The 13,743-nt window shown below is 40.5% G+C and overlaps 1 protein-coding gene across 1 annotated transcript in view; it reads right to left on the bottom strand.

Annotated features, from left to right (window-relative positions):
• Positions 1-12,945, bottom strand: part of MEOX2 (mesenchyme homeobox 2) — a 53,879-nt gene extending 40,934 nt beyond the window's left edge. Inside the window, exon 1 of the mRNA XM_027723251.2 lies at positions 12,097-12,945. Within this exon, the coding sequence (XP_027579052.1) occupies positions 12,097-12,607 (511 nt within the window). The 5' untranslated portion in view covers positions 12,608-12,945. The remainder of the gene's footprint in view (positions 1-12,096) is intronic.
• Positions 12,946-13,743: the final 798 nt, after the last annotated feature.

Below are 13,743 nucleotides of genomic sequence, written 5' to 3'. Positions count from 1 at the left end.
ATTGCTTTTAGATGTTTCTTGCATGTACATGAGACAAACCAAAGACAAAGAGTGGGAATGGAAAAAAGGAAGAACACAATTAAGACAACATAGAGAAAAAAACTGAAGTAGATAAGAAACAGAATCCAAAACACTGGCTGAGGAGTTGGGCAACGCCTTGCAGGGAAGTAAATTTAAGAGGATAAGCTGGAACCAGAAGAATGATTCTAGGAAGGGAATTTCTAAAGGATATGACTGAAAGGTAGGATCATTTCATCAGGTTTGGTTTTGGCAGGATTAAAATACAAGCCAAGAGAGGGCCAGAGCAGGAAAACAGGATTCAAGTTCTGCTAAGTGGTATAAAAGTCATTTGCAAAACAGACTGAAAACACGCTGTTGAGAGAGAAAACAAAAAAAGAAGCTTGCGAAGTCTCATGGCAAAAGATCTTCTAAACCATAGCTCTCACCCTGTTCAGCGCAAGCAGCAGCCCACAGCCTTGCACCAGGGAAACCAAGGACAAAGTTGTTTTGCGCCTGTAAAAGATGCTTTGTGCTCACCCCAGACCTCTTTTGTGAGCATTTTTTTCCTACGTCTGTGCATTCTTGACCTAGAAGGAAAGGAAATGCTGTCTGCTTTTACAAAGAAACTGACCTTAACTGCATAAAGTTAAGCTTTATGGAGAGCAGAGGTACATGAGCCATCAAATGATATGGCAGGGAAGGTGCAAAGGCTGATTAATGAGACCTTCTTTTTGTGCTTGTTGTGCAACAGGATACACACATTCCCTGGACTTTTTTCAGTTCCAAAACTTTCAGAAATACTCTTCCAGAGGTATATATAGGGAACATGTACTCCCCTCCAAATAACTTCTGAACTATTAAGGCTCCATGTAGGTTCATATATGAACACCTCAGATAGGAACAGTACTTCTTGAATTTCCAGCTCACTGTAGATTTCACCTCTGCCTTTTGTAATAAGACACCACTGATATGTTAACAAAGTCTATTTTAATTAATAGACAAGCAATAACATGTAGCCAGTCTCCACTATATGGAGACATCAAGCTTTCCACTTATCTACATAAACAAGTCAACCACATGTTTCCAGGTAAACATGGATGCAGCTTTTAGTTTGTGTGTGCGTGAATTAAAACTATCAATTAGTTGTGGAAACATGCTTGTAAAACACAAAAGCAAGCCAGAACCTCCATAAATAATATTTTCATGGTATCTACCCATATGTTGTGGAACTACCAACATTTCTTAGCCACACATCATCAAACTGAAGGAATCAATGACAAAGTAGTAACTGACATGCTTGTACTTAACTTTTTCAACATTATACTGTTAATTCCAAAAGAATTATACACAGTAACCTAAGCTTTGACAGAATTAGAGGATCAGTATGCAGACTGGCAAAGCACTAAGTAACTTTTGCAGAAGGGAAGGAAATGGCTTCCCCAAGAACTTTGAAGGACTAGGTCATTCTGTAAATTTTATTTCATGAAATATACTTAAAAGTGGCTGGACACATTTAGCTACTGTACTGGGAACACACAATCTCTATCCAAAAATATTGTTTGCTTGTGTGTCATGTCTGGCAAAGCTCTCCTGATATGTTTGCAAATACAATAATATTAAATCTCAGATACTTCTTGTGCCAGCAGACTGCAAATTCAATTGGCGCCTTCTCTGCATGTCTACATTTCAGTTTGGAACCAGTGAAATAAAGATAGCTTTATAGGGTTTGAATACTGTTAGATTTCTGTACATACCCTCATATTAAAGTAATAAAGATGTCTGGCTTATAAAGTTGTAGCATCGAAGTGTAAAAAGAAAAGGGGTCAGAATGAGTGGAGTAAACAAATTAAAATGCAAAGTTAAGCCAAACTATGGGAAAGTTTGGCAGAATATTTCTTCATAATGTAAACCAATCAAAATTATTTGCACTCGTCTCCAGGTTTTTCTCCTGTGTGTGTTCACATATTTTTTTTAATTTATTATTTAAGTTGTTGCATTTGCTACTTTTAGTAACAACATATTGTTTCACAAAAAAACAAATAATACAGCCAGAATTGTCACTCTTTTTATTGACCCAATAGTTATGAACAAATCATGTAAATTAAAATGGTAATACAAGAAAAGATAAGCCGCAGATTAAAGATGCCTCATGAACAACTGCTAATGAAGTCTTCTATTTTTATCTGACCCATAACTGTTTCATCTTGCATTGCCTAAGACATTAACATTACCTTACACTACTGTTGTATTTAGCAAATCCCTACAGTTCTTAAGTTGTGGTAGGTTACATTTAGTGGAACTCTGATTAAGGTAGAGGGTGGTATATTTGTTCTGAAATTAAGAAAGTGCTCATTTTTGCAAGGATAAATGGAAATTGAAAGGATAATACAGGCGTGCACTCCTTCAGAAATGGACTTGTGTAAAAAAAGAAAGAGGCAGGGAGGGAGATAAAGGGAGCCACGAGTGAGACCATTAGTGTATATTGTTCTAATGTCCTCAGGATCACAAAGACTTAACACAGAGTTGTAGTTTGAGGCCATTGTGGTCCTCCCAAAACAAGAATATAGAAGAAAAAAAAAAGCTTAATATTACTATGCCAATTCTGAGTCAATCAAACCAGTAATTCCAAACTGCAAGGGAATTGCAATGTTCATAGTTCTTCCTAAGCCCTATGTAAGGCAAGTATGACTTGAATACTTTTACTAGGTTTTAATGTCTAGTTCAGAAAATAGCAATTTGAAAGGGGTGGACATGTCTTAGCCCCCATTAGATTGCTGTTTTCTTCATGTAGAAAATAGTATTTGGCATTCTAAGCACAGTTTTACAAGACATCTTCAAGTAGTCAACATTGCTATAGCTGCCCAGGCTTCCATTCATACTGTTTTTAGCAGCTCAGTGTACCAAAGCCTCACAGAATATGTCATCTTGTAGTTTATCAACACATCTGACCTAAATTCTTTTTTCTTCACTAAACCAACTGATATTTCATGAACTTTTTAGACATCTAGTCATTGTTCCTACTGTTCTTTTTACAGTAAAAAGCACATTTTAATAGGTAGTTTTTGCTTGTCCACATATTCTATGAAGCCTACGGCATTCTAGTATTCTCCACCAGATGAAAAAAAAAAAGGCTTGAAAAGCTACCAAGACCCATGTGCCTGAGGAGCCTCACTCCCCATGTCACAACACCCCCTTCCAAAGAAGCCCCTATACACACCCAGGATACATTGTGTGCTTCTAGAATATGCCATTTTTTGCTTGGCAGGTAGAAAACCCCACAGTTCATTCAACTCTCTTCGGGGCTACATTTTAAGACCACATATGTCCAACAGATTTTTTAGTATCTATTTTTAGAAGGACCAAAGTGGGAAACAGTTCTTTCTGCTTGGTAAATTTAAGTGACTAATGCCCTCAATTCACCAAAATGTGTAAACATACACCTAACTTCAGGGATGTTCATATCAAACTACTATGACTACTTCAGCTATGAAGTCCTGGCTCCACTCAATAGTTAGTTTTCACTTCAGCTTCCCAAGATTTCATTCATGTCCCAACATACAAAATTAAAAGCATACTACAATCATCATGGGATGACAGTCTAAGAATTAAAACTCAAAATAATGACAGAGGATACTGAAGTGCATCTAACGTAGTTTATGTAAGGCAGCATTTGTTCAGACTTACTTGCTAAAAATAATAGCTATTAGAGATCTGAGAGAATGCAGAAGGAAGAAGGACTTTTAAAAGCTTGAAGTAATCTGTTTCAGTTTTAGTTTTTCATATCCTATTTGCTATAAAATAATGTTCAATCAACCAATTTTTCTTTAGTCCAAGAAGCAGCAAAAGAAAGGAATGGAGGAAGAAAGGAAGAGAGGAAGAGACAGAGAGAGAAAGAGAGAGAACAAGAGATAAAGAGGAAGAAAGAAAGAAAAGAAAGAAAGAGAGAGAGAAGGAAAGAAAGGAAAGAAAGGAAAGAAAGGAAAGAAAGAACGACAGAGAAAAAAAGACAAAGAAACGACAAACTAAAAGAAACGAAAAAGAAAAGAAAGAAAAGAAAAGAAAAGAAAGAAAGAAAGAAAAGGCAAGAAAAGAAAAGAAAAGAAAAGAAAAGAAAAGAAAAGAAAAGAAAAGAAAAGAAAAGAAAAGAAAAGAAAAGAAAAGAAAAGAAAAGAAAAGAAAAGAAAAGAAAAGAAAAGAAAAAGTCACTTGGTTTCTAGTCAGCATTTCATAATCCACTGTGTTTTATTGGTTTAGTAAAACTATGCTCTTCCATCATAAATAAAAGATTTGACTCATTCCTTTGAGAGTTGTATCTTCTGCTGTTTGGTCAATTATTTCTTTTCATTTATTAAAGAAGTATAAAAGAACATATAGTTTGAAGTACAAGGTAACTTTTCTTTCACATAACCATTAATTTTTCCATGGATGTTTTCTTCTGTTCATGTTTTTTAAGGCCCCTTTTCCCACTACTGCAAGGTTTATTCAGCACAGGTAATTTTCAATATAAAGTTCAGACTGCTTTCTTCCATTGAGCAAGAAGCTCCAGGGACTTCAGACTGCATAGCATTCAGTGATTACATTCATCATTAACAATAAAACATTCAGTAACAAATTTCCAAATATGATTCCAGATTTCTCTTTTGACATAAAATCACATGCCTACTTACTAATATGCTCAATTTCCAATCAAGTAACCTATCATCCAAACTGTTTCTAAAAATTCACACTTCCATATAGAAAATAAACTCACATTCTGAATAGGAGCTGTGTTACTGTCTTCTGTAGGTCTAAGATCTCAAAATAAAGGACATCCTCCCTAATCTACAGTGAAAATTACATCTTTAATATCACTGATGTTAACAAGTAGAACTTTGACAGCCCAAGTAGTCTATTTATAATGTTTAGTAGAAGACTTCGGAAGAAAATTTTCATATATTACAGTGAACCATCTACTACTATATCCAACTACATTAATGGGGTTTTTTCCCACTTTGCATCATTCATTGAATGCTAGGATACACTGATGCAACTCTGCACTAGTGATATTAGAGATATATGCATAAAATTTGCAGAGTAAAATTAATAACATCAGTGTAATTTAGATTATTGTCTATTAAAATGTTATTTTAAATGGATATAGTTTAGGTAAACTTATCAAAGTACATAGATTTTGCAATATGTATTAATAAATAACAAGGACAACACATGCTAGAAAACTAAGACTGATGGCAGCATTGGTTTTTTAAATAAGCTTTCCTTCGCCATATTTTCCAATGGAAAAATTCAAGACAGAATATCACAAAAAAACACGAGCATTAGTATGGTTAACTGGTCTACCTCCTTCTCCCAAGTTAAACTAGGCTTATAATAAGAACTCACAATTTAAAATCTGGTCCTACCAAAAATCGGTATGAGTTTTGTCATCACTGTCTTCCTGGTGAAATTTCCCTTAGCACGTCTGTTTATAAACCATTTATTTCAAATGCGGTTTTCTTTTGTAGTGACTCAAATACTTAAAATACAAGACTAGACTGCGTGCGTCCAGCACAATAACATCAGGTTATTTTTGAATTCAGACTTTCATTAAATACAACAGAAAAGCAGCTACCCACACATCGACGACCCCACATCGACACCGAGCGCAGAAGCTGCGCACACCTATGCAGCCACACAAGCTCATGCTGATAAAGGTGATGCGACCGCCCTGCTGAGTAGCGGGAGGAAGGCTCTTTCTGCGTGGTGGCTGTGCACTGTCTCGCTCCTACTCTGCCACTGGCAGAGAAATGGTGATGCAGATCTGTAAGTCTTTAAAGCCCACTAGGAAAAAAAAGCATGTATGCACGCAAAGCTTTTCATTTAATAGAACTTACAGTACTTTGCAAATGGAAAGAAAGCACTGGTATGGCCATTGTATAGGTTGGGGAAACAGTCATAAAAGGACAAGGCACAGGCTCGAGACAAATCACAAGGCTGGGTTCAGTGCCCAGCTGTGCGCAGATGTGATGAAGTAGCCTCAAGCACTGTTTATCAAAATTCTCTAACACCACACTATTTCAGTTAGAAATCATACTAGCGACATATGCAAGTATTTATATTTAAAAAATATGACTTTCCTTTTGCATCCTTTCAAGTTGCATTCTTAAGTGTATTAGAACAAGGAGACAGGGTAACATAGTAAAACTAAGGACTGGACCCAAACCCACCATAACTATGTTTTACTGATGGGTTTAAACTTTGCTCAGTCTAGCAGATGAAACCAGATTTATTTCCCTTCCTTTCTGGAGACTATCAAAAGTGCTTGGTAGAATATATTTTGCTACTAAGAGAAACATGCTACAACAACCATTCATACTGTCAAGTAACAGTGTCTTTGCTGAAAGCAATAATCCAGTGAGCAATACTAGGGTATTACAGACAGTAGCAAAGATAATGTCACCTTCCCTTGAATTTCAAGACACAGAGCTTAATCCTTCTCTTGGGGAATTCAGAAATACCGCATATCAAGTCATCGCATCACTAAAGAATATTTCCAAATGGCAAACTATATGAAGACTAACAGGCTCAATTGAAAAGTATCTATCAAATAATTAGCATGTCTAAAAATGGCAACAAGTCTAACAAAAAAAATCAGAATCCGATTACTTACTTTACAAAATCCTAGAGAAGTGTCACATTAAATATGTTAGGACAAATTTTATCCTAGGTTGTTAAACCAATGTAATTAAAATTCAATGTATATGTATAATGCTCAATTGGTATTTTTCAATCAGGCAATCCTAATATTTCATCAACAAATATCTGCAAGAGTTATAAAGCATTTGTCTTTCTCTATCATGTAATTAAAGTTTAAAAATTCTAAAAGATAACTACAACTACGTTTTTTAAATTTTTTTTAGGGAAATTTTATCCAGATATTGCCAGAATGTTTGAATCTTTTGTCCCCATGTCCATATCTCCTTTTGCATTTGATTCTAGTACCACTCATCCAGACTCTTCGGTGACTTTGCTTTGAAGACCGGAATCCTTGATAGTACTTATTACCAAATAATAAAAGAATAACATGGAGTTACAGTTCTGTGGCCAAAATTTAAAACAGAGTAACAGAATTAAGCTCCAATGGCTTAAAAAACCTTGAGCACTTCAGTACTTCCACTAGAGTCAATGGACCTTCTTACAAAAACATTTGTGCTCCAGTGAACGTCTGGATTGGGCTCCCGATGTTTCTAAAAGGGTGGGTTGGCGGGGAGAGGGGGAGGGGGGGAAGGGAGAGAGGGAAAGTATAAATCTTACTGAATCATATATACCAAAAGACAGAAATGCATAATTAGAAATCATATTTATTTCCTTTTTTCCTTTTTTTTCCTCTTTGATTAGGGGCAAAGAATTCTGAGAATGTATCAGTGAAATAGTCTTTCGAAATTTTAGTCTGAGAAAAATTCCTGATTATATTTCCTGAGAACAAAAGTGAACTTCTTGCAAGTTTTCATGTATTAAACAACTCAGCAAGTAGTAAGCCCAACATTTGATAAGCAATCAGACTTGAAAGTTTTCTCCTAAACTTATGATTATTATTCATCAGGTTTTTAAATTGTGTCATTTATGAAATCTATAGAGGTGCTTTTTTTTGTTTGTTTGGGTTTTTTATTTATTAATGCATAAGTGATGCTTTTATACTGGATACCAAACAAATTAACTCTTTCCAGAAAACTATGCTTTATTATGTACTTTTTCTCACTTCTGTTTATAACCATGTTGAAAAGCACAGGCATATTGATGAATCAGTTACACAGTGCTTTTTGACTACAAGTGTGCAGCTCATTTTTCTTACTGACGTGTTTCAGAAACCAATCAGAAGTCCTCAAAACTCAGGATTTCACAGCATTTATAATCATTTATCAAAATGACCTGCTTTTTAGAGGCCATTTCAAACAAAAATGTATGATTTATGATATTTAGATGTGTTTAAAATAAATTCCCGAGAGATGTACTGCTTGCATGTTGAGAATAGGTAAGTTATAAAATGTTAAAACTTTGGAGAAAAAAGAGTATTATTTTCTTTTCATGCAATTTGTCAGTGAAAAAAACCCAGCAGAACAGCTATTGAAACACAGGATTGAACTATTGAAATAGTGGATTCCTGAAATGCTTTTCCAGAAGTGTTTCTAGATTATATTATTGTAAATACAGTCTGCTAGCCTTTCCTTAGAAATCTGTGCCAAATAAAAACATTTTTCCATGTCAAAGTTGGCTGGTGGTTATTTGTTTTATAAAAAGGCTTCCCATGCCTTTCTCCCTGTGGGCATGTGTTTAATTACAATAGACTTTAATTGGAATTAAATTTACTTATAATATATGTTTATCTGTATGTATTTATATGTAATGCTTAAGAACTCCTTTGACAGTACTCAACCTCTCCCTGATCTTTTCAGCACAGTACAGATGTTTTTTTCACCGTAGCATTTTAGGCTTCCTTAAGGCTACCAGATTGACTCTCTTTTCGTATTTTTCAGTAAACCTAGATTACACTTCCTGTAAAGGCATTAATATGCTTTTCTCCTGACTGAAGTTTTAAGAAACCTTGGATCCCAGTAACGCAACTTAGGAAATCACGGTAGTAACTTTGCATTTGATGTATCCTGCATCATCTGAGAATCCAAACCTACTCTATAATAAACAGAAATAAAATGTCCCCAAAACTCACAGGCAAATAATGAGAAGGGAAGGTATTAAAAAATCCGAAATATTCCATATAGAACAACTTGTACCACAAGGCAACAAAGCACTCCAGGAATATGTTTTGTGTACACTCAGCATGGTTTTCATCCGCACCTCATTAGCACACAGACAATTCTGATCATTAGTGCACTTTAAAATAAGCTATTTTATTTGTAACCTATCCTCAAATTTAGTATTGTCTTTTTACTACTGCTTCCTTGACACACTCAGAGCTAAGTTACAAAGGTAAGGGTGCAGATACCATTACTCACTGCAAAATGTTAATACATAAAGATTTGTGTATATCACTCCTCAACCTGAAGAGTTTACTGGCCCACTTCTGGTCAGTAAACTGGTCTAGATTACTGACTCACTTCTGGGCCTACACAGGTTAAAAGGAATGTTCTGCAAATAATGGGAGAGCGACTACAAAACCTGGATACACTGACAACTGTAGCATGCAGGGGTCGATGACTAAGTAGGCAGTATTTCCCAGTCCTTTACGAGAACAGCTGAAAATTTCACCCTGTTCTATAGCAGCCTATCCAATACTCAAAGGGAACTTCCCAAACTGTTTAAAATCTGGGTTAGGGCTAAAAAAAACTGTAAGTCAGTTTGTAAACTACCACGAATGCGCATTTCACCTCACTTTCTCAATCCCAAACAAAAGCATAGAGGAAAATATTTCTGTATCCTCCCATTCTCCTCCAATACGTGAAGTCCAAGGGAAAACACAGTCGATCATCTGAAATTTTGCTTGCCCTCTGGATTTTTGTTTGTAATTATAAAAAATTATACTCCCACCATCATAGCAGATAAGTAAAATGGGGTATCCCCGCTGGTAAATTTTCAGAGTAGCTACATGGCTGAGCAGCAGTTACTTATTTAAAAGACAAATTAAAGAAGGAACGATCATGTTTTATTTTATTTAAACTATCTACAAACTCAGCTTTATGACTCAATGTTTCTGATCTTAAAACATACAGAAACAAAAGCAGAGTAGTGCAAGAAAGGGGTAGCCTAAGGTTAATGCAGCCCTGAAATGCGGAACAGATTCAGTGCTCAAGAAAACACTGAACATTCTGTGGCTTTAAGTGAAATGCTTCAGAAGAGGAAATATATGTGTAAATAATCAAAAGCATTAATAACTGTCTCAGAATGCTGGCACTGAAACTTAAAGTCTCTCTCTCTTTACCTCTTAGTTATTTACTATTAGGATTTTTTACAAATGTCTATTGAAGTAGTTCCAAGTGTGATGAAGGCATAGATGAAATTCTTTCAAGCACAGCAATTTGTTTAAAAAACCAAATTAATGAGAAATAAAGGAGATGATTTTTAATCAACTGAGGGGCAATTATGGATGACAAATATAGAAACATAGTGACTTAAAAATAGTTCTTGCTGCCATACATTAGAAGGGTACTAAATATCCAGCACCAGGGTTCAAGATTAATAAAGGGGTGGGCTTAAATGTTCAGTCCAAAACTCGGGGTTTTCCTGAAGAAAAAACAAAGGTACAGCAGCTACTCAGCTGTTGTCAAAAGACATCTATTTTCAGTTTGAGAGATACACAATTGTATGAATGGCCATAATATTTTTTTCTTAGTGGGAGAGAAAAGGAAATAGTTACCTGCCTTGATCTTCAGAAAGTCTTAGAAACTGAGAATCAGAGTACAGCACAAGATAAATGTAACCATGGCTTAAGCTCGAACCCTGGTCCACTAATCCAGTGGAAGGTTCCAGTCACTTCAGGGTAAGGTTTAGGACATTCCCCTTTGGTGTTTTTTTGGCTTGTATTGTAAAATTAAATAAACAGAAAGTGATTCAGATACTTCCCTAACAGTGAAAGGGACCAATTTCCCTTTTTCCTTTAGCTTTAAATAGACTGACAAATACAACAAATCCTTACACCGGCAGGCATCCAGTTATTCTCCCAGTAGTAACAGGGACTCCTGATGCACATCACAAAATCAGATAATTCATTTTATGTCACTGAATGTAAAGAAGACAAAACAATAGATTTTACCAAAGGTGTTTTAACTATATATGGTTTTTAATCTTGGGAGGAGTTTTCTGTGTGTATACCGCTACATAAAATGAAATTCAGTTAAACACGTTCTAAACTACTGTAAATCTTTTTAATGTAATGGACAATTAAGGAAATTATGGCATTCTTGAGGGTCATTCTTAAAAATCGTTTCTGTTGCTTACCACTTTACCAAGCTTACAACTTTTTGAATGAAAGAGGTGACGGTTTCAGTTGTGAACTTCATAAATATTTGGAAAAGCCTTTCACTTTCTCTTCCGCGATAACAAACAATTTGCTACGCCAGCTCTCGAGTTTTCAATCTGTTGAGCCCTCTCGTTTTCAAGTGCCTCCTGCCTATCCCAGTATATTGCTAGTGACCCCCCAGTTTATGTGTGCCCTAACGGAAGTCCCATCAGTCGGGTTGCCTTCGCTGAGTGGCTTTTTTTTTTTGTCAGAGCGGGACTTTGACAGGCTTTGCTGCTTTAGAAAGCAGAGATAATGTCAAGTTTTCTTGTATGTTCTATGATGCCAAATCATCACTCTGGAATGACTGTGGATCTATATGTTTTTATGTTCACCTTTAAATAAGAATTATGGCGATTTTAAAAATCAGATGGCTCCTTTCTCCCCTCTGCCCCTTCCACCAGCAAACTGAAATCAAATGAAATGAAGCAGCTTTCCTAAGCTCCCATTCACCCGTTTACTTTACGGACTCCAAATTTTGCCCTTTAGACGTTGAGGATTTGATTCAGGATCACACAGATCCTACAGGGTAGCGAGGCATCAGCTCCTCTCCCAAATCCCTGCTTCCAAGGCAGCGCTTCCAAGCGTTGTGCAATCGCCTCGGAGCCGCAGTTAGCTCCGTGGCGAAGGGGCGGAGGGGAAGGAGCGCGCTGGATTCTGAATTTTGAAGCAGAGGTGTCGTATCGGTCAGGGGGGAGGGGGCCGCAGGACCAGATGCTAGAATCCGCACGAAAACTACAACCGTTTCTCTCCTTCGCTATAGGGAACTCTCCCCCCACCACCACCACCTTCATTTCATACTCTATCACGTGTTGGATTTTTTGTTTTTATTTTCCCCTCGCGTAGCCCCAGTAAAGCTTGAGTTAGTGATGGAGATTCCGACAGTGCGTTGGAGGGAAGGAGAGACCCCGGCAGCCCGGTGTCAGCCGGAGGCGAGCCCCCGGCGGCGGCCGTGGCTGGGCCAGCCGGCCGAGCCAAGCTGGGTCGAGCCGGGCCGAGCCGAACCAGCCGAGCCGAGCGGCGGCGGGTACGAGGGGCCCGACCGCGTCCTCCCCCCGGCACCCCCCGCCCGGGGATCCCACCCCGCAGGGGAACGCGCGAGTCTTTACCTGAGCTGTCGCTTTTCCTTTTGCCAGACCTCTTCTCTGTTTCCACCGGGGACAGAGCTTGCCTGCCATAGTCCCCTGGTGCACACGCTGCCCCCGTGGGGGTGTTGGTGCCCAGGCTGGAAGAGTTCGAACACAGGACAGGGGGGCTGCTGCCCAGCTCCGGGGGTCCTCCTGAGTCGGGCTGAAGGCAGAGGCTGTGCCTGGCCGCGGCAGGAGGAGACGACATCTGAGGAATGTGCCAGTTCGTCTGCAAAGCCTGGTGCTGCTGTTGCTGGTGGTGATGGTGGTGGTGATGGTGGTGGTGGTGGTGCCCCCTATGATGCTGGCTGGCAAACATGCCCTCCTCATTGGGGTATCCCGCTATTATGCAAGAGGAAGAAGAAGAAGACAGATCAGGGTAGGACATGTGGTCAGATCTTCCATGCAGGGCAAGAGAAGACTGGGAGAAAGGGTGCAAGCTCTGCGCAGTGGCATGGGGGCTGCGCAGGCAGCCAAAAAGTGTGTGATCCATGGCATGCAAGTCTCAGGTTCCAGGCAGGAGAGTTTAGGAAAGATCCAACTTCACCACCCTTTGTCAACTTTCACTGTAAACAGATCGGGGCTGGGATTTTTTTTCCAAAACGGCACCGACAGACTCTGCAGTAGGCAGCTGAGCTCAGATAATCCAGGTCTTTAGCCCTAGTGGCCAGTCTCCGCTGCATAAACACTCGGACCTAGATGAGCCGTTCTCAGAGCTGCTCAGATGTCAAGAAGCAGGAGAGGTTGAAGCCAATAGAAGGTGGTCCCAGAGAACTGCTTGAAGGGGGAAACAGCTTCGAGAGGTTATAAATACAGTAGTGTGTAATGTGAGCTGGGGGCTGGCTCAGCAGCACAGCACTGACCACATGCAAACTCCCTCCAAAACGCCAGCGCCGTCCCCGCGCCGAGTCGCTCCGTCAGCGGGGCGGCAGCGCTGCGCGCCCGCGCCCCGGGCACCCGCGGCCGTGCGGGGGGGCGGCTCCGCGGGGGCGCAGCCCGCCCGCCTCTCCCTGCCCCCAGGCGGACCCGGGAGCGCCTCCCGCCGCGGCACCCGCCGGGGCTGCCCCGGAGCCGGCGGGGCCGCCCGCGCACCCCGCCCCGGGCGGGGGGCGGCCGTGTCCCCCCGTCGTACGGCCCCCGCAGGGCTATCACCGCCCCGTCGGGGCTGACCGGACCGCTCGGGGCGCTGCCGCCCCTCGGGGGCAGCGGGCGGGGAAGCGCAATAAAGACGTGAGGCGAAATACGGAGGGTGACTCTGGGGCGGCCGGCGGGCGTGCGGGAACCACCACCGCCCCATTTCCCCGGGAACTCGAGGGCGCTCGGCAGCGCCTCACCTGAGCGCCCAGGTGCGAGAGCAGCGTGAGGAGCTGAGCGGGCCGAGGCCGGGGCCGAACGCCGCTCCCTCGCGCCCAGCTCCCGGTGCGGGTGCGGGGCATCCTCCCGCTTCGCCCGTGCCCACGACCCCGCGCCCGGGGTGAGCGCGGCGCTGCCCGGGCTGCCCGCATGCACTTTACACTATTCCCTAGCATCGGGGGCTGGTTCTGCAACGAACCCACCGGCGCCCACCGTGCCTGCAAATCTTGTTGCGGAAGGAGAAATTTCCCTTCCTGCCCCCTGCCCCTTCAAAAC

Source organism: Pipra filicauda, unplaced genomic scaffold (assembly GCF_003945595.2).
Source record: "Pipra filicauda isolate LSUMZ 115617 unplaced genomic scaffold, ASM394559v2 scaffold66_size7647185_pilon, whole genome shotgun sequence".
NCBI lineage: Eukaryota > Metazoa > Chordata > Aves > Passeriformes > Pipridae > Pipra > Pipra filicauda.
This window is presented reverse-complemented; position numbering and strand designations above follow the sequence as displayed.